The sequence below is a fragment of the Trachypithecus francoisi genome, unplaced genomic scaffold (genome assembly GCF_009764315.1).
Source record: "Trachypithecus francoisi isolate TF-2019V2 unplaced genomic scaffold, Tfra_2.0 Lachesis_group20, whole genome shotgun sequence".
Classification (NCBI taxonomy): domain Eukaryota; kingdom Metazoa; phylum Chordata; class Mammalia; order Primates; family Cercopithecidae; genus Trachypithecus; species Trachypithecus francoisi.
Window position 1 is genome coordinate 10,599,389 of NW_022681466.1, and position 24,160 is coordinate 10,623,548.

A 24,160-nucleotide genomic window follows, 5' to 3' on the forward strand; every position below is an offset into this window, starting at 1 on the left:
ACCACCCCAGCAGAACAGCCGCGGGCAAGGGAAGGAAAGGGAATGTTCCAAGCCTGGGGTAACGGCAGGCCCTGGCTTTCCCAGGGACAACTCAGGATGGCTGTGGTTCCTTGGACGTCTTTTTGCCTTCCCACTGCCCCTACAGAAAGCTCCAAACGCCACAGGTCAGGGATGCATTCACCTAGCCCTGGAGAAATCGGGGTGCCTTCCCCGTGGGTCATGTTGGTGGACTCACCCCAACTATGAGCACTGGTCTAACTCCATCAAGACAGCACCAAATGTGTGGCTGCCATTTTTCGGAGGCTTGCCTCTACTTCATCCTAACTCAGCCCTCACATTCAGCCTGTGAGGATTATGTCATCCAAGGAAGACACTGAGGGTCAGAGTGGGGAAGTAACTAAGACAACAGAATCAATCAATAAAGCATGGATTGGTCTCCAGGCCAGAACCCTTACTCTAAATCCTACACTACCTGCAGAACCCAAAGCTGCACTTCCTGCTGCCTGGGACATTCCTGCCGCGCCTGGGTGAGTGTAGGGCATATCTGCTCTAATAACCTCACCTGGGCACCCCAGAGATTCCCAAGTCAGTCCTATGCTCACAGAAAACCGGGAGGGACTGGGAACCTGACCTTGGGAAGCCTATCCTGACTCCCTGTGATTCAGCGTCAACTGGGAATTTGGGGCGATGGCCATGGCCTAGGATTGGATGACTTCCTGCCTGTCAGTCTGGGGGCTCCCCAGTGGCTCCTGGGCTGTGTCCAGGAGTCCCCAGATGTCACAGGTGGTCCTGGGAAGGTGGCACCAAAGGTCAAGGGCCCTGGGCTGCAGGCCACTGCCAGCCACCCTCTGCTCCTGCACCAGCCTCTGCTCCTGACCTGTGCTCTGCACAGTCCCCTTGTCCCTCTGCAGCTGCTATGTTTGGCAGTCCCTGATGTATGGGCCCTTGTAATGGGCTGACCCAAGTGCCCAGGGGCTAGCTGCCCTGGGCCAGCTCGGAAGGTCCCATCTTTGCCTTCTCTGTCCATTGTTCCTCCTTAAATCATCTTCTCCTTCTTCTATAGCTCCTTGGAGGGCCCAAGGTTCACAAACGGGTAAGAACCCCTCACCCAAAGGTCCAGACCCCTGGAGTCTCTCATTGTCTCCAAGACACACACACACACACACACACACACACACACACTCTCTCTCACTCTTCTCCATCCCTCCTTCAACGTGTGCATGGAGGTGGGGGTGGGGAGCTATCTTCATGGAGACTCTTGGCCTGGCCTGGCCAGGTTCCTTGGGGTGGGCACCCTGTACCCTCCCTCTCCAGTCTGGAAGACCCCAACACAGGGTGCAGAACGGGTCCTATGGGAACCCCTCTCACTGGGCCGGGCAGGCCCCAGGATGCAGCCTGAAGCACTCACAATCCCACCAGGCTCCTCCAGCAGCCGCCCCCACCCCTGCAGGCCCAAGCAGAGGGTGAGGGTGGGAACCGAAAACAAGGCAGACGCCACAGCGCCAGGAGGGAAGGGCAGGCCTAGAGGTGTGGGCAACCACGGTGGGTGAGGCCAGGGTACTGAAGCCCAGGCCAGGCTGACGCCGGGAACTACGGGCCACAGAGGCCGAGGGGCCTGGGGGAGACGAGGGAGTCCCCCTCTGTCCCCAGTGCAGGCCTGGGACTGCACTAATTCCGCATTGGATGGCAGCGCAGGACCCCCGTCCCCTCCCCCCACGCCCCAACCGGTCGGCAGGCAGGCGGCTGCTGATGCTCTGTGCGCACCTCCCCACGGGGCATCCTGGGGATCTGGGGGCTCAGAGTCGCCGACTTTCCTGCCCCCACCCATCCCCAACTCGCCAGCCGGAGCTTCCTGCGCAGTCCCCAAGATTGCAAAAGTCTAGCCCCAGCCCCCTCCGCGGCCAGAGCTCCTGGGGCCTCCCTCGCCAAGCGGGTGGCCCGCCTCCCCCGCCACCCCGGAGGCCCGGCGCGCGGTCTGCGCTGCAGCAGAGCTCGGCGCCCCCGCCGCCGCCTCCGCGCGCCCCCCGGCTTTCCCGACGCTTCCGGGGAGGATGCCCGGCTCCCCGTCTCGAGTCACCCGCGGCCCGGCGCGAAGTTCCCCAAAGTGACCCGGACGCCGAGAACCCCCGCCCCCTCCCCTCGGGCTTCCCCGGAGACTCCGCCCGCCGCCCCCTCCCGCGCCTTCGGAAAAGTTGCGAGCGACGCCCCAAACTCCGGCCCCCCCACCCCGCGCCGCGCGCGCCCTGGGCGCCCCCGCGCTCGGCCGCCGCGCAGGGGCGCAGTTCCCCCTACCCCAGCCCGGGCGCCATGACGCGGGGAGCGCAGCGGGGGCCACCGGCGGCGGCGGCGCGGAGGCAGCCAAGTGCGGGGCGTGGGCGGCAGCGCGGAGCGCACGTGCGCCGGGCTGGGGGCCGGGGCCGGGCGGGGGGCCGCTTACCTGTTGGAGGTAGAGGAAGGCGGGCGGGCAGGGCACGGAGTGCGGGAGCATGCTGCCGGAGTTGGACAGCAGGAGGCAGCCCGAGTTCGCCATGGAGCACAGCATGGGGCGGCAGGGGGGCGCCCGGCGGCGGCTCTGCGCTCGCTGCGTCCCTCGGAGTGTGCGCGCGCCCTGCCTCCCGGGCGCCCTCCCGGTCTCTCTCCTCCTCCTCCTCCGGGCCTCCCCTCCCCCTCGTGGCGCTCTTTAAGAGGGAGGCATCGAAAGGAGAGCGACGCGCCTCTGCCCGGTGTTCCCCCTGCCCGGGCGGGGAGGCTGGAGAGAGCGCGCGCGAGAATACGGCCAGAGAGTCTGTGCGCGAGAGATCGGGCGAGCGGGCGAGAGCAGGAGTCAGTCACTTTGGAGCCTCCGGAGCCCTGTCTGCAAAGAGTGGTGCGTGTGCGTGTGTGAGTGCGCGCGTGTGCGCGCGTGTGTAGCGGTGGGAGGGGGAGTCCCTGGCGTACTCCAACATCAAACGGAGCCCCGCGCGGAGGGAAGAGAATCCGGAGCGACTGCACAACAGCTGATCCCACACTTAACCCCTCGCCCGCCGATACCGGGACAGCCCTCCCTCGCGCCCTCCCACGCTCGGGCCCTTGCGAGCCCCTCCTCCTCCCTGCTGCCCGCAGTTGCTCCCGGCCTGGGGGTCTGGAATCTCCCTTTGCCCCCGCTCGGTTCTCCGGCCGCTGCGGAGAGGAGGAGCCGCTCCGCCGGCTCTGCGGCCGGCCGACCGGAAGGCGCCTCGTCCTGTTTGGCGTTCAGAGAAGCGCCTTTCCTAAGGGAGGCCGGCTCAGTGGCGGGGATGTCGGTGATGTAATGAGGGCATCTACGCAGAGGCTTCCGCGCTGGGGAAGGCTTCTCTGGCTGTCCAGGGCTTGGAAATCCAACCAGAGCCTCCAGGAGCTTCTCCTGCCCTCCTGCTGGCCCCAGACCCCATCATACATCCCAACCTCCTGCCACAGGCACCTGGTCTTGTGGATACTTAGATGGGGGTGGGGGACACGGGCACTGGCCACAATGCATCCTCCCCTCCCTGTACCCAGACACACTGGACTTGGCGTGTTTCACTCCCACAGGACAGGCGTGCATAGGTCCCCACCTCTTTGCCCCATTCAGCATGTGGCAGAGGTCTTGGCAGTGCCCCTTGTTCCACCACTGTGACTGCACACACCTGCAGCTTCAGCGGCCACACACACACCCACTGGCCTGCCCCGAGTCCACACTCACCAGAGGCCCCCTGGATCAGGTTCAGTTTACCAGGATAAGCCACAGGTGAGTTTGGCTGCAAAAGGGATGGGCTGCCAGTGGCCACTGTCAGAGGCAGAGCCAGCAGGTTCATACCTAACCTCATGCCTTCCAGGAAAGGGACAGATCCCAGGCACGCAGTACCCATTCTGAACGCACGTATCCTACCTCAGGGCATCTGTGATTCCCCTCTCACTGCAGACAGTGAGCCCTGAGCTGGAGGGAGGCAGGCCTGGGACCACCTGGCAGTGTGCAGATGGCTGGCCCGGCAGTCACGTCGGACCCTCACTTGCTGTGTGATCTCGGGAAGTTCGATTGTCCCTGGGGGCCTTGGTTTCCACATCCAGCCCGAGAGATGGGTCGGATGTCTGAGATCCCTGCTGCACCCACTGCAGGACATGTGGCCTGAGGGCCATTGAGGAAGAGGGAGCAAGAAGGGGAGGGAGAGAAGGGTGACCTCTCCACGTCCAGTTTGGGAGGCTCCAATTGAACAAGGCAGGTAGGTAAGGGCACCTGGGACCATTCTCTCAGGTGCCCCATGTTCATCTTCCTCGTAGAGGACCTGGGATGTGGAGTCTGGGAGGGAGGCAGACGGGAAGAGACAAGGCTCAGGGGAGAGAGGAGGCAGGCGAGCTGGCCATCTCGCCATGTGGTCTGACCTTCTGAAATCCTGCTCTGTGGTCCCTCTGGGGTGGTGCTGGCACAGGACAAGTATAGGGTGCTTGTCTGGCTCCACAGGGTCTTGGCTGTGGACTTGATGAGGCCCTCCCTGCTGTCAATAACTTGGTTTCGCAACCTAGGACAGTGGTGGGGGTCCCGGTGCAAAGGCCGGGCATGCCTGGGCCAGGAGGATGAGGTGGGTTGTAGCATTTGCCAGTTGAGCCTTGCAGAAGGGCTCTTCATGAGTATGGTGCCCTGGAGTGGCCCTGGCTGCCTCCCTCCTGAGTCAGGTTGTTCTGGCTTGTTCCAGAAGCCATCCGTCTTTTGTCTTCTCTGGGCACCTCTCTGTCACCACTGCCCTGCTGCCCCTTCCCTGAAGGATGCCCAGGAATTCGGGACAGCCACATAGCGTTCAGCCTAAAGCCAGGCTCCAGATCCACCCTGCCCATGAATCATTTGTTCAGTAATTTGCCATTATGACCATTATGACCAAGTATCTCCTGTGGAATTCAAGCCTCATCCCCTCCAGAAAGGGATTGGGAGTGCTTCCTAAGCCATGCCTGACATAAAGCCACTTTTTGAGCCAACACTACCGTTTTTCCTTGTTGATAACCCACTATATGCAGACACTGTACTCGGTGCGGGGGCTGCAGAAATCAAGTTATCTGCTCTGGAGTGAGCACACTGTCTAGTGGGGGAAACCAAGCTGGTAAATGAAGACTGCAGCCTAGTGTACTGAGAGCTTTGACAGCCCAGGACAGGGAGAGCTCAGATCTGGGATGTGGCCAGGGAAGGTTTCCTGGACCCCTGAGCTCAGTCATTGGCCCAAAGAAAGCCGGGGTGCCCTCACTATCTGCATCTGCATCACCAGCTGCAGCCCTGCACCTGCTCACCTGTGTGCCTCTCTGCCCAGCCACCTGCCTTCCAGCCTCACCTCCAGATTGCACTGGGCCCAGGAGCATGTCTGGACACCTGCCTCCATCAGGCGGCTCATCACACCCAGCTCCAGAGGGAAAGGACTGAGAATAGCAGAATGGAATGAAAATAATACCTCCAGAAAAAGGGTCTGAACAACATGTGTGTTTGGCTTGTTTCTTGGGACAGGGGCTGTGTGCCCGCTGCCGCTTATGCTGTGCTTCAACATGAGCCGGTTACTGAATTAGCACACACCTCAGGGCTCTGCTGTGATTGTTTCAGAGTGTCCCACAGGCCTGACTCTGCGGACCCCACCAGCAGGAACCGTGCCCTCATCACCTCCTATCTCCAGTACCTGGCACCAGGGTGGTACAAAGTTTTTCAGATTCCCCACGCCCCATGCAGCCCTCCCGAGTCCTTGGTGCCTTGTGGACTAGGGTGGGTGGCCCTGAGCAGGGGGTGGGGGAAGCCTGTGCTCCTGGTGGCTCTGCTGCCCCCGCTCCCAGGGCGGAGGGAGGCTGCGCGCTAGGAAGAGCTGTCACTCCGGTGCTAATATTCACTACTTAAAAAAGAGGCAAGGAAAAAATATCCCATTCGCCCTGAATCTGAGAAGGGCCTTGTTAGGCAGGCAGGAACTGAGCTGTAATTATTTCTGCGCTCCTGGGCACCACTATAAATATCAGGCAAGGGAGGCACCTCAAAAGGTTCCGATGGTTCGAAGGCTTTGGAGATCTCCTGGCTCCTTCCTGCCCCCATCCTGTGTCACCTTCCCTGGTAGGGGCCCTGGAGGGTGCAGGCACTGCCTCTCCTCCAGTAGGGCAGGGCGTGTCTTCCCCACCTTCCCTGCGCATGCCTGCCTGGGAAATCCTGACCCACGTAACCTTTCCAGATGCCCTGAGTCTCTTTGGTGTGTACCTCTGTGAAATGGGCACAGAGGATTATCCCTGGGAGAGCGTTTGCTAGAAGGCATGCTGGGGAAAACTAGCCTCCAAGATGGCCTGTGTTTTTAACAAAAGGTGGGCCAAATGAGTCCTGTGGTCAGATGACTTGGGGGACTCTTTCTTATGACCCCTACCCACGTCCTTTGGAAATTCCCAAGGTGGCACATGGCAAATCGCAGCAGAAAGGAAGCAACTCCATACTCTCTTTAGGGGAGGAAGCAGGGCAAATTCCTCAACCTCCTGCCCCTCTTTCCCCCTCCAGGCACCCAGGCCGACCGTCCTCAGGCTTCCCCCGCACCATGAGGACAGTGTGCAGCTTGGCAGCGGAGTCCCAGGACAAGGAGTGAGCTCACAGTCTCTGGTTGCAGCTGGGCTCAACTGCGCCAAGTCGAGCCTTAATCGACAAATACATTGTGCTTTCCGCAGAGCCAGACCTTCCCGCCCCAGCCCTGGGGTACTTGGCCTGGGCTTGGGCATGAGCACTGGGGTATGAAAGAGGAAGAGTGGAAGAACTGGATCTCCACAGTGGGGTGGGGTGGGCATGGCTCAGGGAGGGGAGGATGTGTGCAGGCCTGTGTGTGTGATGGGGTGTGGGGAGAGCCAAGAAGCCACTCTGACCAGCCAGAGTCCTGTATCACCAAGGAACACTTTCCAGGGGAATTAATGTCCCAATTCAGCAGCCAGGGCAACAGGGTTGGAGTCAGGGAAAAGCCCCCACTGAGGCTGTCATGGGATGGCCCAGCAGACATCATGGGGCAAGGTCAGGCTGGGGATGGAAAACTCGTCAGCCTTTTTTTAAAAAAAAAAAAAAAAAAAAGTAGAAATTCTCAGATTCCCAGAGGAGGCGGCTTCCTTGTATCAGGAGTCAGGGGCTGCTTCCACTTTGTTCTGGCCTGTGTCATCTCCCCAGAAGGGCAGAAAAGCCGGCAGAGGATCCCTGCAAGCAGGGGTGAAGCAAGCCCAGGGATGAGCCGTTGGTGCAGCCCTGGCAGGCGAGGCCTCACTGGAGGTGGCCAGCAGAGGGCCCACTCACACCGCCTTCACTGGCTGGCCTGCGAGGAGGGGCTGCTGGGGTGCTCCCCACCCCCAGCTCCCTCTGCCTCCCTCTGCCAGGGGTCCTCAGCAGTGCAGAGGGAAAGCTACGCCCAGCCCAGGCTGCTGGGGCCAGCACCCACCTTCTGGCTCAGCGGGGGTCCCCCACCCACTGGCACTGTCCCCCTGGCCCCAGCAGAGACTGCAGCAAAAGTAAAAATCGGCGTGAAAAGGACGTTTATTTATCTGTTTAATTAAGAGGCGTTTGCAAGCCACATTCGGGTCCATCTGTCTCACTTACAACCATGTCCCAGCAAAATTAAACATAATAAATACAGGGAGACTGAAAGCAAAGGGCACACTTGAGATATATGGGCAGAGGCAGGAGTTGTACAGCGTTGCAGTTATAAGCACATCTTTCTCTTGCAAGTTCCTCTCCCCTCGGGGGCCCAGGAGCCAGAGGAATGTGCTCAGAGAAGGACTGTGGGTGCCGCTCACTCTGCTCCTTTCACTCAGCACTGTTGCCAAGCTTTATTTATTTTAAATGAGCCCCCAGGACTTCTCCCTTCTCCTCTTCTGTGGAAGGGGAGTGAGCTCTACACCGAGCAAAAGGAACATCTGAAATCAGCCAGCACTCTGATGTTCCACCCCAGGGCTCGGTGGGTAAGAGGCCTCGGAAGCTGCGGCCCTGGAAAGCTCGTTGCAAGCTCCTGCTGCATCTGGGCCATGAGCTCCTGGCAAGGAGACAGCCTGGGCTGAGCAGAGCCTGGGAGAAACAGATCTTTGGTCTTCAGTGCCAGCTGTGGCCAAGCCACTGTTTGGCAATCTGGGCCCAGAATCCCACAGAAGTCGAAGGAGGAAGAGGGGGGCACTTTGATTTCTGTCTCTCATCTAAAGGCTCAAGAGCCTGGCCATTTGCTTAAACTTCCCAGGAACAGAAGCACACAAAGGGTGAGAATGGCAATTTATTATTATTGATTGCTAACTGTAACAATACCTTGTATCTGCTCAGTGCTTTCCTAACCTTTTCAGAGAGCCTTCATGTATCTCACCTCATCATCACAAGTTAGGTAGGGAAGGTGTAACGATGCCCATTTGATATATGATGACCCTTTTAGGATCACAGAGGTGGTCCAAGGTCACACAACTAGTTAGAGGCAGCATCTGGGCTAGAAGGCAAGACTTGGAACTTGGATTTACAGGAGCCCTTGTCTTCCCTTCGACTACCGTGCTGGGCTCATGCCCTTCTGTGAACATGCTCATCGTTAGCCCTTGGCTCTCTCTCCTAACAGGATCAACTCCAAACCAAATCTGTTAATGTAACAGTCATTTGCAATAGCTTGGGCATTTACTAATCACACCACTGCTCCGTCTGTGCAGCAATTATCTCAAATTTCCTCTTTCTCATTAGGCAGGAGGTCGCGAGGGCTCAGTGGGTTGCTGAGCCCTGTGGTGACGCCAAGGAGAGGAGCTGCTGCTGAACCAAGGAAGCCCTTCCCCAGCGTTCCTAGCTGATCTTCCGTGCGGCACCCAATTTCTCGGGCCCTCACCCCGCGCTCAGCTGACCCACCAGCCCCAAGCCCTCCTGTCCTGCCCAAGCCTGTGCATGTGTGCTTGGTACCCTTGTACCCAGACCATGGATGGCCACAGAAAAGAGAGTCCTGAATGGCTTGGGAAGTTGCATATTTGTTTGGGGATGATGACTCCAGCTCGGACTGGGTGTCCAGTGAAGTGCCCTTTAACGGTTGGGCCCCCACTGCAGACATGACTGATAACAGCCTTTGTTCCTGCCAGGGCAGGGATCACACCAGCCAAGGAAACTCCATATCACTCACTGCTCCACGCAGCCCACCCGGGAGGTACTCGCCACTAAAATCACTCTTGGTATCCCCACTTGCTGTCCTTCAGCATCAGGGTCAAATCCAGCCTCTTGCTTTGAGGTCACCTCCTTCCCCCAATCAAAAAACAGAGTGAAGAAGAAGAAGAAAGGAGCCCTCGGGGACAAGGGTGATGGGGCTGGAAGGGGAAGTGGCATCGCATCTCCCAGTCCCCAGCCTTCTAGCTGGCAGTCACCGAAGCCTTCAGTGACATGTACTGTCTTTTTTTTTTTTTCCCTTGAAGCTTTCCACTGGGGGAAACCCTGCCGTCTCTCTGGGGAGCCCGGTTAGGTTTTATCACCTGCACACAAACTTTTTCTGTCTTAATTTTATTCAAAGGGTGAAGGCTTTGAAAGAGTGAGAAGGGGGAGCTTAGGCCAGAAGCTGAAGTCACTGTCACCCCCTGTAACTCCCAGGAGGGACTGGGGCCACTGACCAAAACTTGTAGAGCAAAGCCGTGCGTAGAGAGAGGGGGCTGAGTGAGCACAGCTCCTGCATATGGAGCCCTGCACTCTCAGGGCGCCCGAAAGGGAAGACTGTCCACACAAGGTGGGTACAATTTGGGTAGCTCCCATTGCTATGGCCGGCATGAATTTGCACCATGTTTGGTTAGAGTTGAACTGAGGAAACAGCATTCAAGGTTCCTCAGTGGAGACCCGTGGGAAGAGGTCAAGGTTTGTTCTTTCATCAACAGCAGATGGGTCTGAGTTGACTCCTGGCTGGAGGCAGCAAGGGCCCACCTCCAGCAATGAAGTGGCTGGGTGCTCCCCTTTGCCATCAATTTTTAGAAAATCTTACTTAACAGAGAAACCAATGTCCCTTCCTCCAGCACTGGGCAAGGAGAGGCCACATGGAGAGCAAGTGCAGCACTGTAGAGAGAGAATGGTGGCCCGGGGGTACCCCGCACCCCAGGACTGGAAAGTTAGAACCTTCAAACTCTGAACAGACCTGAAAGACTAGATAAAGCATCTGCCTGTAGCCCCAGCCCCAGCACTCGGTGACTCTGAAGCTAGCACCTTCAAACTCTGACCAAACCTGAAAGACTCTGGAAAAAGCAGCTGCCTGTTGCCCCAGCCCAGCACTCAGTGAGTTAAAAGGCAACTGCAAGGCCTCGGGAAACAGAATGTGAGGGGCGGGCACTCTGCTCATCCCCTGCCCCTGCACGCCTCCTGAAGCCAAAGCGTCAGCTCATTAAAAGCTCATTAGGAGCCCAAGGCATATAAAGGCCTGGAGAGGCATGACTGTCCTGGCAAAGTGCGTGGCCCTAGGGAGGCCAATGCACTGTCAGGCAGCCAGTGCCAAGCTGCAGACAGGGGCCGGGCCCTGGAGTGACGAGGTGGCCAGCGGCGGGAGGTGGGGGTGCAAGGTCCTTCTAACGAAGCCTCATGGGAGCTGAGCTTGTCCCAGGACTCAAGGGAGTGGGGACAAGCATATCTGCCAGGAAGCAAAGGAACAGATGCAGACAGTAACCTACAGACTCACCTCCCCACACCTCCACAATGACAGAGGCCAGATATGAGTTCCTTTCTCAGGCTTTGAGAGCAAGGAGAAGGCAGGGTGAGGCAGGACCCTGGGCAGGACCCTCCTAGCAGCCTAAGACACACCAGGGAAGTTGTGTGAGTCGCTGTGCGGTGAGCAGGGATGGGGCAGTGGATACCGACGTGTTTTAGTTCCTAACAATTGCCCAAGAGCAGGGGAAGTGCCTGTCTGGTGGGGGTGTGGGAGCTTGTCTTGAGTTAGGCGTGAAGCTATTCTGGGGCTGCCACCCCTGCCACCCCCCCACCCCGCCCACCGTCTCCTCCCTCTTGATCCTGGGAGGAAAATCCCTCCCCTTTCCTGATCCACTCTAGCACTGGGGTCCAGTGATGTTTTGGCACCAACACAACTCTCCAGTTCCAAGGCATGAGGTTTCTGAGAATTCACTGGCAAGGAGGTTTGGAGAAGTTGGCAGCCAGCTGAGGGCCCTGTACTGCTCTTAGCAGCTCCCGGCCTTTCCTCCCACTGAGAGTTGCTGCATCAGGATTGCGGGGAGCCGTCTGTTCCTGCTCTTACTTCCCTAGGATGCTGTGACTTTTGATTCCTGCTTGATTAATATACAGCCAACAGAGACTGTATTTAAGGCAGCTTTAATTCTCTCAGGTCACCAAACTCAGGAGCAGCAAAGCTGCAAGGAGCCAGCCCCGCAATAGATCAAACACCAGGACCTTCAAATCGCTCGGTGGCCCAATTTCTCATTGCTGTTGCTGCCTGATAACCCGCCCAGCCTGGAGCCAATAGCTCCTTTTTCTAGGGCTGGACACGGGGGCTGGATGTGGATGTCCATGACTGAAACCCTCTTGGCAGCACAGAGCGAGAGCTGGAAGAACTGGGCACAACAGTGAGACCGTCAGCACCAGGGACAGCTCCAGCCAGCCCCTGGAGCAACCGTCGCTGCCTACACCTCTGCCTTCCTGGGCCCAAACAAGCACGGGTGTCAGTGAACTGTCTGTTTTGCAGGGGCTGGCCAGCGGCTAGCCCTGCTGATGGCCACCTTTTACCAAAACATCCTCGCCTGCTGAGTTAGCCTCCTGCTCCCTTGGGGGCCCTGCACACTCTCACTGGCTCTGCCTCCCTTTAGGAGATCCAGCTTTTTCCATTGCTGACCCCCCGAGGGAAGCAGGCTGCTTGCTGTCAGGACTATCTGTCTGGCCTCTGTGCCAGCCCCTGGTGCCCAGGGCTTCTGTGGGCCCAACAGTTTCCTTCCTGGCTCAACCTCATCCGCTTCCAACTTGCCTCATTAGCATCTCCTGAAAGGCAGGCTAATTCCTCCGCTGAGCACCTGGGTGTTCACTTGCGCGGTGGAGGCAGGGGCAGGCATGCCGGCGTGGCTGCCATTTCCTCCAAAGTGCCTTTTATAGACCTGGTCCATGTTGCAATTCAGGAGGCACCGTGGAGCAGCACAATGCGGGGAGACTGCACTGGGAAGCTGGGCTTGTAAATTACCTCCCAGTGGGGGCAGGGAATGTGCCTATTAACAGAGAACCTGGTGCACACAGCCATTCTCATTTAAGAGCAGGATCTTTCCAGATCAGATTCTGATCAATCCTTGCTGCCACCAACACACCATATATTAGCAAGAAATGTTTGCCTCGAAGTTGGAGGAAGCCCCAGACTCACCTTCCCACGCCAACCCCCGACTGCTGTTTTATTAGGATTTTCTCTAAACCCAGCCCCACTGGATTTATTCCCCCTGCTCTGCCTCTATCCACTTAAAAATATTGTCTATGGATTTTCAAATTATTGCTACACTTTCTAAGAGAAGGATGCAGTGGTTAAAAATTAACAGCAAATTTATGGGAATTCTATATGGCAATTACAGAATTATAATGAAGTGGCTGCCACTTGGCTGGGTGTGGGTAATTGGAAATCCACGCTGGGAAGACTAGAATCTTGACTGGATTGGAATTGTATTTTTGCGAGTAAATGCCGTGGAGAGGGTCAATGGAGCCTTGAGTTGGCTAAGTTCTTCTCTAGAGGAAAAAGTGGTCTGCTCACTACCTATTGGGAGGCAATTTAGAAGGAGAATCACTTATGCTGGCCCACAGGAAGGTGGCTGGAAACCACTGGGGGAGGTACATGCTCCGGGCTAGGGGAGCAGGCCTGATGGTGGAGGAGGTGGGAGTGGGAGAGCATGAAGGGAAGAAGGCCAGGGCATCACCAGCAGAGGGAAGGCCCACTGTGGTACAGATGGAGCCAGACAGAAGGCAGCACCGAAACCCTGATGTTCTCCCTGCCCTGTGGGTTCATTTGCCTTGGGAAAAAATTTGGGTAAGATGACTTTATCATGAAGACACCGATGTTGCTCCCTCTTTCACATGGCGCTGTCCTCACTCCCACAGCTGCTGGGGGAGACATGGACTTTGCCTCTGATCTCCTCCGCAACTCTTTAGGGTCTTAGTGGCTGAGAAGGTGGAGCAGGAGGCTGTGATAAGGGAGCCCAGATTCTGAGAAAGGGAGTTCTGCCAGGAATCTAGGTACAAACTGCCTCCTGGAAGCCAAGTGCGGTGGCTCACACCTGTAGTCCCAGCACTTTGGGAGGCCGAGGTGGGTGGATCACTTGAGGTCAGGATTTCGAGACCAGCCTGGCCAACATGGTGAAACCCCGTCTCTACTAAAAATACAAAAATTAGCTGGGCTTGGTGAGCACGCCTATAGTCCCAGCTACCAGGAAGGCTGAGGCAGGAGAATTGCTTGAACCTGGGAGGCAGAGTTTGCAGTGAGCTGAGATTGCGCCAGCCACTGTACTCTAGCCTGGGTGACAGAGTGAGAGTCTGCCTCAAACAACAACAACAACAACAACAATCACCACCACCACCACCACCACCACCAAACAAAACAAACCTGCTTTCTGGTTCTTCAAGAGTTTGTGTAGACCTGGTGCTGTCAAGTGCAGAGGCCATGGGCCACATGTGGTCATTCTGAGCTAAAACACGGCCGGTTCTAATTGAGACACTCTGTGTGTGTGTGTGTGTGTGTGTGTGTGTGTGTGTGTATGTGAAATGCACATGGGATTTTGATGACTTGGGACCATAAAAAGAGCGAAAAAATAGTTTGTATCTAGATGACATGTCAAAATGACCATGTATCAGGTATACTGGGTTACATAAAGCATATAACTAAAATGAGTGCCCCCAGTTTTTTTTTTTTTTTTTTTTTTTTTTACTTTCCCAATGTGGGTGCTGGAGAGTTAAGCATTTCCACGTGTGGCCTGCATTATGCTTCTATTGGGCAGCTCTGGTCTAGAGCATGGGCAGATGTCTTTCCTCTCAGCCCCACTGACATCAGCTCACTGTCATCCCCATTGCCTGCAGCAGTGCCTGGCCATGGGTAGCCTCTCAAGAAGAAATGTAGGCTGTGTGTCGTGGCTCATGCCTGTAATCCTAGCACTTTGGGAGGCGAGGCGGGAGGATCACCTGAGGTCAGGAGTTTGAGACCAGCCTGGTCAACATGGTGAAATCCTGTTTCTACTAAAAATACAAAAAATAAGCCGGGCATGATAGTGGCTGTCATGCCTATAGTCCCAGCGACTCAGGAGGCTGAGACATGAGAATCACTTGAACCCAGGAGGCAGAGGTTGCAGTGAGCCGACATTGCGCCACAGCACTCTAGCTTGGGTGACAGAGTGAGACTCCATCTTTAAAAAAAAGAAGAAGAAATGCAAAATGCAAAGCCAGCTGGGTCTTTTCTTAGAGTGAGGCCGCACGCAAGCCTGTGTGGGCAGGAGGCCTGGCCTGATCTCCCCATCCCAAAACACACACACCCAGCAACAAGGTCTGCTCCATTTCAGTCGATGTTTCTTGGTTTCTATTTGCTCTATCCTGATATCTGAGACTGGGGCCTCCTTCTTTTGTCCTGCCATTGCAGCTGTGCAGGCACAGAGTGTCTGCTGAGGCCAGTGGCGGGGTGGTGGGGGTGGCTTTCCTTCTGTGCTCCCTCCCCCATGACAGGACAGCACCAGGAAACCAGCACTGTTTTGGGGTTTGGGGATGAGCTCACAGGCAAATACTTCTGCCTCCTAACCTGCGACCTGTGCTAGGAGAAAGTGTCCCAGCGACCAGCTCCCATGCGGCTGCACTCACTTGCATTTGGCTCCTGGGTGAGCTTACTGATTTTTCTCTCCAAGGTAGAGGGAGAGGCCCCGGAAATGCCATTCCAGTGAAACTGGGCATGGCGATCATTATCATCATCAGAACACCTTGGACAGATGGGATCTCAAGAACCCAGAGCACCCTCAGCCTCATGCTCCACCCTAGCCCCCTCTGAAGGCAGACGGAAGGAAGTGGGACGGTAAATATTATTCTTTCCATCTCATCGGATGGAGAAGCTGAAACCCAGGGTACAGGAGTGTCCCAAGATGGGAAGTGGAGGCCAGGATGTGGGGTCGGAGTCATTGCCCCGTTCTACTGGAGGAACAGAAGCAGAGTGGAGCTTGGATCATCTTGAGCTCCTAAGAAGACTGTAGCCCCGTATCTCCTACCTTCTACCACACACCCAGCCGCAGCCGTTTCCCACACCCTCCTCCAGCAGAAAGTGGGGCCCACTCCAGCCTGGGAGTCACAGACCTGGAGTCCAGCCCACCTCTGCCCCTGACCATCCGTGGGACTCTGAGCAAGCAACTAAACATCTCCAGCGTTAGTGTCTGCGTCTGTAAGAATGGGACGGCGGTACCTCTCTCAGTATCGAATTCTCACAATACGCTGTGGGGATTCAAAAACATGTCAGATACAAACCAGCTGGCGCTGGTAGATGTTCAATAAATCATGGCAATTAATTCAACAAATACTTATTGAGTGTCCCCAAGTGCCAGGTTTTGTTCTAGGTCCCTTCTGTCTGCAGTGCCCGCCCAATTGAGACCACCAATGAAATTTCCTTTCTCTTCACCCAGATGGACTGCACTTGCCCTGCCCATCTCCCAGGCCTTGGTACAGAAAGTACAGTTAACTCTCAATTATCTATGCAAATGGAGTGGAACGTTCCACTGATAATTCAGAAACAGCAGAGAGTCTACAAATAATTCTTATTTGAATTAGGAATGCATTATGCTTATTTTCGCGTCGGGTTTACCTTCCTAATTACTGTTTGTTCTGGCTTATGCTCAAACTGGTTTGCATTCTCAGAACTCACATCGGTGTGGTGAGGGGCGTGCCGTGGAAGTGTACTGGGGCCCACCAAGTGGAAACCAGCCACAGACCACCTCTCTGCACTATCCCCCAGCACCCCAGGTGGACGGACACTTGCTAGGGAAGTAGTAGGCAATGGGGCTGCTTGGCATCTGCCCAGGAGGAAAGGTGGCAGCTCCTTGCGTGTTGTTTTAAGGCTGTGCCTATGTGGGTGGCTGGGCATGGGTGGGTAAAATGGAAGGGGGCGTACCGGCTCCTGTGAGCTGTGTTTTCGCCCCAGGACGCCAGGTGCAGACATAAGAGGCATCCTCACGCGCAGCCCTCCCTTGGGGCTGTCCACATGCTGTTCTCTGTCTGTTTCTCTCTTCTCTGTGTCTCCCTCTACGTCTTTCTTTGTGTGTGCATCTCTGTGTCACTCTCTGCCTCCCCTCCACGCTGCCATTCACTGCACTCTTCTCTGGGACAAACCAGGAAACAGATACTTCTTTTCTTTTTTTTTTTAGACAGAGTCTCACTCCGTCACCCAGGCTGGAGTGCAGTGGCACGATCTCAGCTCACCGCAACCTCTGCCTCCTGGGTTCAAGTGATTCTCCTGCCTCAGCCTCCCGAGTAGCTGGGACTACAGGTGCGCACTACCACACCCTGCTAATTTTTTTTTTTTTTTCTGTATTTTTAGTAGAGATGGGGTTTCACCATGTTGCTCAGGCTGGTCTCAAACTCCTGACCTCAAGTGATCCGCCCGCCTCGGCCTCCCAAAGTGCTGGGATTATAGGCGTGGCCACTGCGCTGGGCCAGGAAACAGGTATTTCTTTCTACAGACACACCTTCCACGCAGCCAGGGCTGCAGATGGCTAGGGCTTGTGTCTAGTTGGGCAGCTCCTCCTTATGCCACTCCATTCTCCTTTGTACAGCAGGGAGGGACGGAGAAAACACCAACCTAACCTCCCAAACTACAGGCAAGCAGGGAGCCAGAAACCCAAAGAAAAGCCTGAGTCTCTGTGCCTTTCCTCACCTCCCCCGACTCCCGGCATGGAAGGGGGTCTGCCTTACACCAGGCAACCAAGACAACATCTATCTGTGACAGTGGCATGTGCTTCTGATTTCCTAAGCACGCCGAATGAATCCACCCCAAGTGCCTCTGTCTGTGTCAGCAGAGTGTGGGGTGGGCTGTCATCCCGGAAGTGCTATGGTTGCATCACTGGACCATCCTCAACACTGCACCAGACCAGAAAGGGAACTCATGGATGACCACCGCCTCTGGCCAGCCCTCTGCCCTCGCCCCCGCCCTACACCTCTCCATCCCACAAGGCGACCTTGCAGGCACAGGTGCGGACAGGAAGGACCGTCTGCACCTGGCAGGGGTGAGTCAGGGTTTGTCCTTCCAGCTCTCACTGGACTCAGTGCTAAGGTGACAGTGGAACGCTGGCATCTGTATCCCGCCTGTCAGCTCGTGGAGAAAGTTCACAAATGTCACCTCAGTATGCCTCACTGAAGCCTGTGGGACAGACGGGTACAGCTGGAGACTGAGGCTTGGAGAAGTTCATGAACTTTCCAGGATGTATTGCCCATGCCACTGGTCACTCTGATAGGATTTTTAGAGATGTGAGAAGCCTCCCTGCTTTTTCACTTTCTCTCTCTCTCTCTCTTTTTAAGATGGAGTCTTGCTCTGTCGCTCAGGCTGGAGTGCAGTGGCATGATCTAGGCTTGTTGCAACCTCTGCCTGCTGGGTTCAAGCGATTCTCCTGCCTCAGCCTCCCAAGTAGCTAGGATTACAGCCATGCGCCACCACGCCCAGCTAATTTTTTTGTACTTTTGGTACAGATGGGGTTTCACCATATTGGCCAGGCCATCTCGAACTCCTGACCTCAGGTGATCCACCTGCCTTGGCCTCCCAAAGTGCTGGGATTACAGCTGTGAGCCACCGCGCCCAGCCGAGCTTTTTGATGCCTCATATTCTACTGCTTCCCAGTGGTTAAAATACAAATTATCTCCTGCAAAGATGCTGAGTTTGTGAAGCTAAACATCGCCTGTAACTCAGTTGTGAGGCTGTTGACTGAGAACTGGTTTTTAGGGAGAGAGGGAGGAGACCCAGAAAACAGTGGGAAGCAAGTGGGGGCTGTCTCCATGGAGTGAAAGCTGCACAGCAAAGGGTGCAGCTGTGGTCATAGGGTGGGGATGGGAAGACACATTCTGGCTCACTCTGCCTTCTGAGAATGTAAAGGGCCTTTCAGAAAAGACCTCCCTAGCCCCCCACCACCCACCAGTCCCTCCAGGTGGACTTCACACCTGCATGGCACCCCCTGGCTCTCATTCATCCTGCCCTTCTTCTTCCAGCAGGTGGGAGGGTCAGACCTAGAGGAGGGGGCATTCCCAGGAGCCTCAGACCCTCTGCCCTCTACCCTACTGCAGGAGCTGCAGATCTTGGGGGTCTCTCAGAAGGGGAAATCAGCCCACGCGGGACTTGAGGAGGAGGAGAAGGCCAGTCATCTGGATGGCCTGAACCCAGTCACAGACTTAGGGCTGCCAATGACCTCTGTGGTGGGAACAGGTGACCTAGAACACACTGCTTTGGTCCCAGTTCAAGAAGTAATTAGATATGCTCTCAAAGAAGTCCCCAAAGCTTTAATTAAACTTCAATAAAAGTGAGGCTCAGTCCCTTTGTTGCAGGAGCCTCATTTCCAAGAGTCACACGTGGCTCCTGGCGACCGTATTGACACAGATATGAGACATTGCTGCTGCTGTAGGATTTCTGAAGCATGCTGAACAAATCTACCCTGATGCTCCAGTCTGTCAGGAGAGTGTCTATTCTACGGTCCTGCTCTAAAGCTTCCCGCATCTCAGTTTCCTTATCTATAAAATGGGAAGAAAAGGGCCGGGCGCGGTGGCTTACATCTGTAATCCCAGCACTTTGGGAGGCCGAGGCAGGTGGATCACCTATGTCACGAGTTCAAGACCAGCCTGGCCAACATGGTGAAACTCCGTCTCTACCAAAAGTACAAAAAAATTAGCTGGGTGTGGTGGCACGTGCCTGTAATCCCAGCTACTTGGGAGGCTGAGGCAGGAGAATCTCTTGAACCCGGAAGGCGGAGCTTGCAGTGAGCCAAGATCACGCCACTGCACTCCAGCCTGGGCAACAGAGTGAGACTCTGTCTCAAAAAAAAAAAAAAGTTGGGAGAAAAGTACCCTCCCTAAGTACTTCCCAAGGCCCAATGAGATGACAGATGGCCAAAGCCGAGTGTACAGATCATCAACAAGGTGGCCTGTGCCCAAGCTGCTGGACAAACCCTCTTCTCCACAGCTACTCCCAGGGAGTCAGAAGGTGGGGCTCCAGGGAAAGCCTTGATCAGGCAGCAGGCATGGTGGCCGCCAGCTGTCACTCAGGTGCCCCGCCCAGTCTAAGAGCAAATATAAGAAAAAGAAGAAACCAGTCCCACAGACAGAGCCATAAGACAGGAGTGGCCTCAGCACAGAGCCAAGAGGGGCAGAGGTGCAGCTGGAGGGACAGCGGTGACCGAGCAGAAGCCAGGGACCCCACACCACCTGGCTCCTTGCAGCACCAGAAGAGGGCTGTTCAGCGAGGACCTTGGTGGGTTGGGCCATGAGGTGTCTCTGGTCACATCTCTGGGTAGTTGAGACGCCAGGAGAGCTCTGCTGGGCTGCCAGGAACTCTGAAGTGAACTCAATAATAAAAGCAAAGGGGAACTTTGCACGGAGGGTACAGCTTTGCTGGGGAGGGGAAACATCCACAAAACTGATGGGGGATGCACCTGGACCCCCGGTCTCCCCCACCTGATGTAGTGACAAGTCCCCTCCTTAGGTCATATTGGGGAGGCCAAGGCAGAAGAAACCCACCCAGCCTTTCACCCCCTCCTGCATCCTTTTCTCTTTGTGCGGCAGGCAGCTGGGCCTGCCCAGTCTCAGTTCCCTCGGTATGAGCCTGTGCCTCCCAGCCCTTCACTGCCCTCAGCCCCTTCCTCAGCCATTCCCACACATCTGTGTTCTCCCCACGACTCCTTCTCTCCTGTCTTCCCACCCTCTCCTTGTGTGTCCTTTTAGGCATCACTTCTTAACAACAACAACAACAACAGCAACAACAAAGTGGTGCATCAAATCGTCCGGATTCGATGGAGCTGTAACCAGATCCACAACAGAGGCCTCAGCATTGCCCTGACACACGGGTCCGTCCTCCCCCAGGGCTGCTCTCTCCCGGTCTCCAGGTTGGAAGAGATCTACACATCTTGGCTCAGAAGGTGATGGCCTGAGAGAGGGAATTCTGAATACTTTAAAAAGGGAATGTGGGGGGCGACCTGGGTGGGAGAGGGGAGAGAAGAAAATCAGAGGATGTTTTGCTCCCAGCACCCCTGGCAGTGGCAGACTCTGCAGAATACCAAGAAGCAGGTGGCCTGCTGTGAGCTCAGAGAGGGCTTTCCAGGGCTGGTGAGCCCTCCCGGGCTTCTCAAGTCTGCCTGGGCTGCAGTTCCTGGTCCTGAACCTTCTTTTCTTCCAGCACTTTCCTACTAACCCTGGGGCATTCATGATTTCTGTCCATCCTCTCAGGAGGGGACTGGTGACGATTTCTCCTCCCTCTCTTTGTATTTTCTGGAACATGGAAAGTGCTTCTGACAGGTGTATCACATCTTCTGCGATCACTTGCCCCTCGGAGGTGGTGGAGGTGGCCCACAGCCCCCATGCCCGCCCAGTGCCAAACCACACACAGCACCCCCTGCCTTCTCTGTCTGCACCCCTTCCCACGTGCTTTCTCTCCTCCACACTTCCCTGACTCCACTGGAGGCTGGGGGAGATTGACGAAGAGCCTGGGGCAGACTTGGGCAAACTTCTTGAAAAGTTGCCTTCTACTTTCAGGCCTCCTCTCTCTGTGTCTCCACCCCTGCAGGAGAACGCAAATGCTCGGCTTCATGCTGACACCACCTTCTCTCTACAGTTACTGTCTCATCCTCCTCCTGCTGGCTTCACTCAGAGCTGTCACAGTCCCGGGGTGCTGACACACATCTCTGGAATCTCAGCAGTCATTACCGGGAGAATGCCCTCGGTCCCCTGAGTGCACTGACAGGCTTCCCCAGCATGGGGGGTAGAGTGGGGAGGGACCAGGAAAGGAGGACTCTGGAGGAAGACACCCCGGGGTGCGGTATGATCCCTGCGTCTGGGCTGGACTGTGCTCTGTCCCGCTGTATCATCTACAGGGACTTCTTGTCCACAGCAAAATGGGAGGAGCCTGGGAACAGAGTGGGATTGGCAGGAGAGGCAGCCCCGGGCAACTGTGGGGCTGTGTCGGGTACCACGCTCATGTATAATAACAGATGACTCAGTTTCCCCAGTCCCTGAAAGCCCCCTCTGTGCTCACAGCAGACCGCTCCTCTGTATCCTGGTAGAGTCTGCCACTGCTCAGGGTGCTGGGAACAATCCCTTATACAAGCACAGAGCCATACGACTTACGAACACTTCACCAACACCCATCTCACGAATTCTTACAACAACCCCATGGGACGGTTATGACTATGTCAGTGTTACACCTGGGAAGTGTGAGACCCAGGCCGGGGGCTTGCCCGAGATCGCCTGGCTTGAGCCCACACAGCAGACACCTCCCCAGTCCCACCTCCCTCCCACCCTTTTATTCCAGCCTTGGCTGTGGGTGTCAGAGCACACAGCTGTGATCCAACAGCCCCTTGCCCTAACACGCTGCACGGCACTGCCTGCCCTGGGGCTCTTCTGTTACTACCACGTGGGACCCCCCGTGGAGCACACTCAGCCACGCACATGCACCGCCATGCCTGGAGGCGCAAAGGTGTTAATACCGCTGTGTAGGTCAGTCCTTGCTGGATGGGGAGAGGACCTGGTGAATAAGCCTTTCATGGAGCCCTGAGGGACTAAGCCCCCAGTGCCCACAGTGGTCTCAGCTCAGTAACACACCCTTGGATTCCTTCTCCTTTCCCTATTTTACTCTCCCTAGAGCCCCTCCCTTCTGTGCACTTCCCAAAATATGCTACCCGCATGCGAGCACTTCTCTCGGGCCCTGGATTTTGGGGGCTCCCAAGCTGAGGCAGTTTGTTCTTAAGATGCCTAGAAAGTGGCCCCTCGGGACAGGATTCTGGAGTGCGGCCAGACATTGCTAAGGACCATGCTGCTGGTGACAAATGGGGCTGTGACAACCCCTGGCCTGTGGGAGCGTTGTGATTACACAGACCCTCACTGGCGGAGGATGGGGAAGAGGGGCAGGTGGATGTGAAGCATCTGGCTATGCTGTTCCCATGGCAGTGGTTTGAGGGCGAGGGGGCTTGTAAGGACTGTGGGGGTGGTTGGCTTTTATTAGTGGGCTTAGACGCTTTGAAAAAGGAAAACAACGGTCTCAAGCCAGCTGACTGTCAACACAGGGCTCCTGGCCTTCATGGAAATATGGAACTAGACCTTTATGCCCTAAAGCACAGGAAGTAATTGTAAGGGCATCAGAGTCACCAAGGAGCCTGAACTCACGGACATTGCACTTCTCTCCTGACGAAGTCCAAGCCGCATAGGAAAGAGTCAGACTCAGACCCCGGGATGAGAACGTTTGTGTGGGTGAGCCTGAGAACTTTGCATCCCTAAATTCCCTGAATGCTGTGGGCTGGTGGAAATGGCCCCTTCCATCCTTGCTAAGAGAAAGCAGACTTTTCTTACCCGGAGAACTAGCAAAGACCTCAACTGAGAAATCTTCTCACAAGATAACACTTGTCCCCACTGAGAGCTGCCCCTGCCTCCCCCACTGCCATGACAGCAATAGCTAGAGTTGAGGTTCAACGCAGGCCAAGGGGGCAACAGCCCCAGCTCAGGAGGAAAAGAGCCACACACCCAAAGAGCTCCGAGACTCAGCAGAAACACACCAGTGGGCGCCGGGGAGCAGGGGGCGTAGGTGGGGTTGGGGCAGAGTGTAAGTCTGAACGGAGGAGAAATTACTGACATGAAAGTAACTCCTCGTGACTCAGGGCTTAATATCCTGGAAAGGACATGCGTGCCAGTCCAGTGAGCAGCTCCTTGAAGCACACACATACTGACAGCATTCGGTCAACGAGGTAGAGTCACTGGAACTGCTTTGGTGGAGTATTAAAGAAGGGGTCAGAAGACCCAGATGGTGTGAACAGAGAACCCACTAGATGACTCTGTGTCCCAGAAGGGGACAGGGGACATTCCCTCCACTAAGGCAATACGAAATGCATTTCTGGGGCGGGGGACTGCTGAGGCATTTGAACAGCTTAGTGGTGAATGCCTTCACTGAGTGGCAGGCCAGGGTTGCCATTAGGAGATGCTGCCACTAACTGGGCTCCTTAGTATCGGTAAGGATGAGAAGATTCCAGAACAGCAGGGGCCAGATAGTTGTCTTGAACCATCAGAGGCAAGGTGGAATTAAATACCACCATGGTCAGCCAGGCTTTGGAGATGACCAGGGTGCTTTGAACTATAGAAGTCTGCGGCTAATAAGCCATGGTGTTCCTGGGGATGAAATGGATGGGTGGCCAACGAGGGTATTGCTTGACTTGTATAGCCAGAAAAAAATTAAGAGATAGAGAGCAGAGGACTCCTCAGTCATCCCAGCGGGAAACTGCAGTACTATATCCAGTTCCAGGTCTACGGCAGTTCTCCAATCAGAGCCCACTGGTGGAAGGGAGACCAGGTAGGGCTTAGGAATGTACCACAATATTTATAATGATAGCCTCCCCGTCCTTCCCCAGACAGACCTGTGGATACTTGCCGGAGAACCTATGTCCTGGGGAAGGGGACTAGCAGGAGTTTTGCAGGCAGCAGGATACATGGTTAGAGCAGACATTGACACCTGTGAAATGAAACATCATCCTTTCCCCCAGTTAGAGTGGGGGTCCACGGAAACCCATGGATACATGACATCCTGAACCACATCCATCTTACAGCAGGTCTGTCAGGCTCATGGACCCATCCTGTGGTTTGTTCTCTGGTCTCTGAGTCTGCATTTGGATGGCTACACTTAGCATCTAGCACAACCTGAAAATGAGTTCCCTGACCTAGGAGTGCCAAATGGGAGTCTATGAAACCTCCCTAACCCCCAGCTAAGACAGCAAATCAGAAAAAACAGTACACTCCAGGGAACTTGCAAAAATTATATGCACCATCAAATACTTAAAGGAAGCAAGGATGAGGTCTCTATCCTATCCCTGTTCAATTCACCTGCAAAACAGAACCCTACAAAAACCAGATGAATCAGAGTGGGTGACGGTGGATTACTGGAAACTTCACCAAGCAGCAGCCTCCAATTATTCACAGCAGTGTTGCATTTACTGGAATAGCTCAACAGAGCCTCTATTACTTGGTATATGGTGATTGATATGGAAAATG

At 55.6% G+C, this 24,160-nt stretch overlaps 1 protein-coding gene across 13 annotated transcripts in view; it reads right to left on the reverse strand.

Annotated features, from left to right (window-relative positions):
• Positions 1 to 24,160, reverse strand: part of RBFOX3 (RNA binding fox-1 homolog 3) — a 521,374-nt gene that overhangs the window by 90,063 nt on the left and 407,151 nt on the right. Inside the window, exon 1 of one of the 13 annotated variants that reach the window (XM_033182471.1) lies at positions 2,438 to 3,038. The exons of 7 other annotated variants lie outside the window; for them this stretch is intronic. In XM_033182471.1, coding sequence (XP_033038362.1) covers positions 2,438 to 2,542 — 105 coding nt within the window. In that variant the 5' untranslated portion in view covers positions 2,543 to 3,038. Of the gene's footprint in view, positions 1 to 2,437; positions 3,046 to 24,160 lie in introns of those variants that run through there. 5 more of the 13 variants (XM_033182480.1, XM_033182470.1, XM_033182469.1 and 2 more) reach the window with 5 other exon arrangements.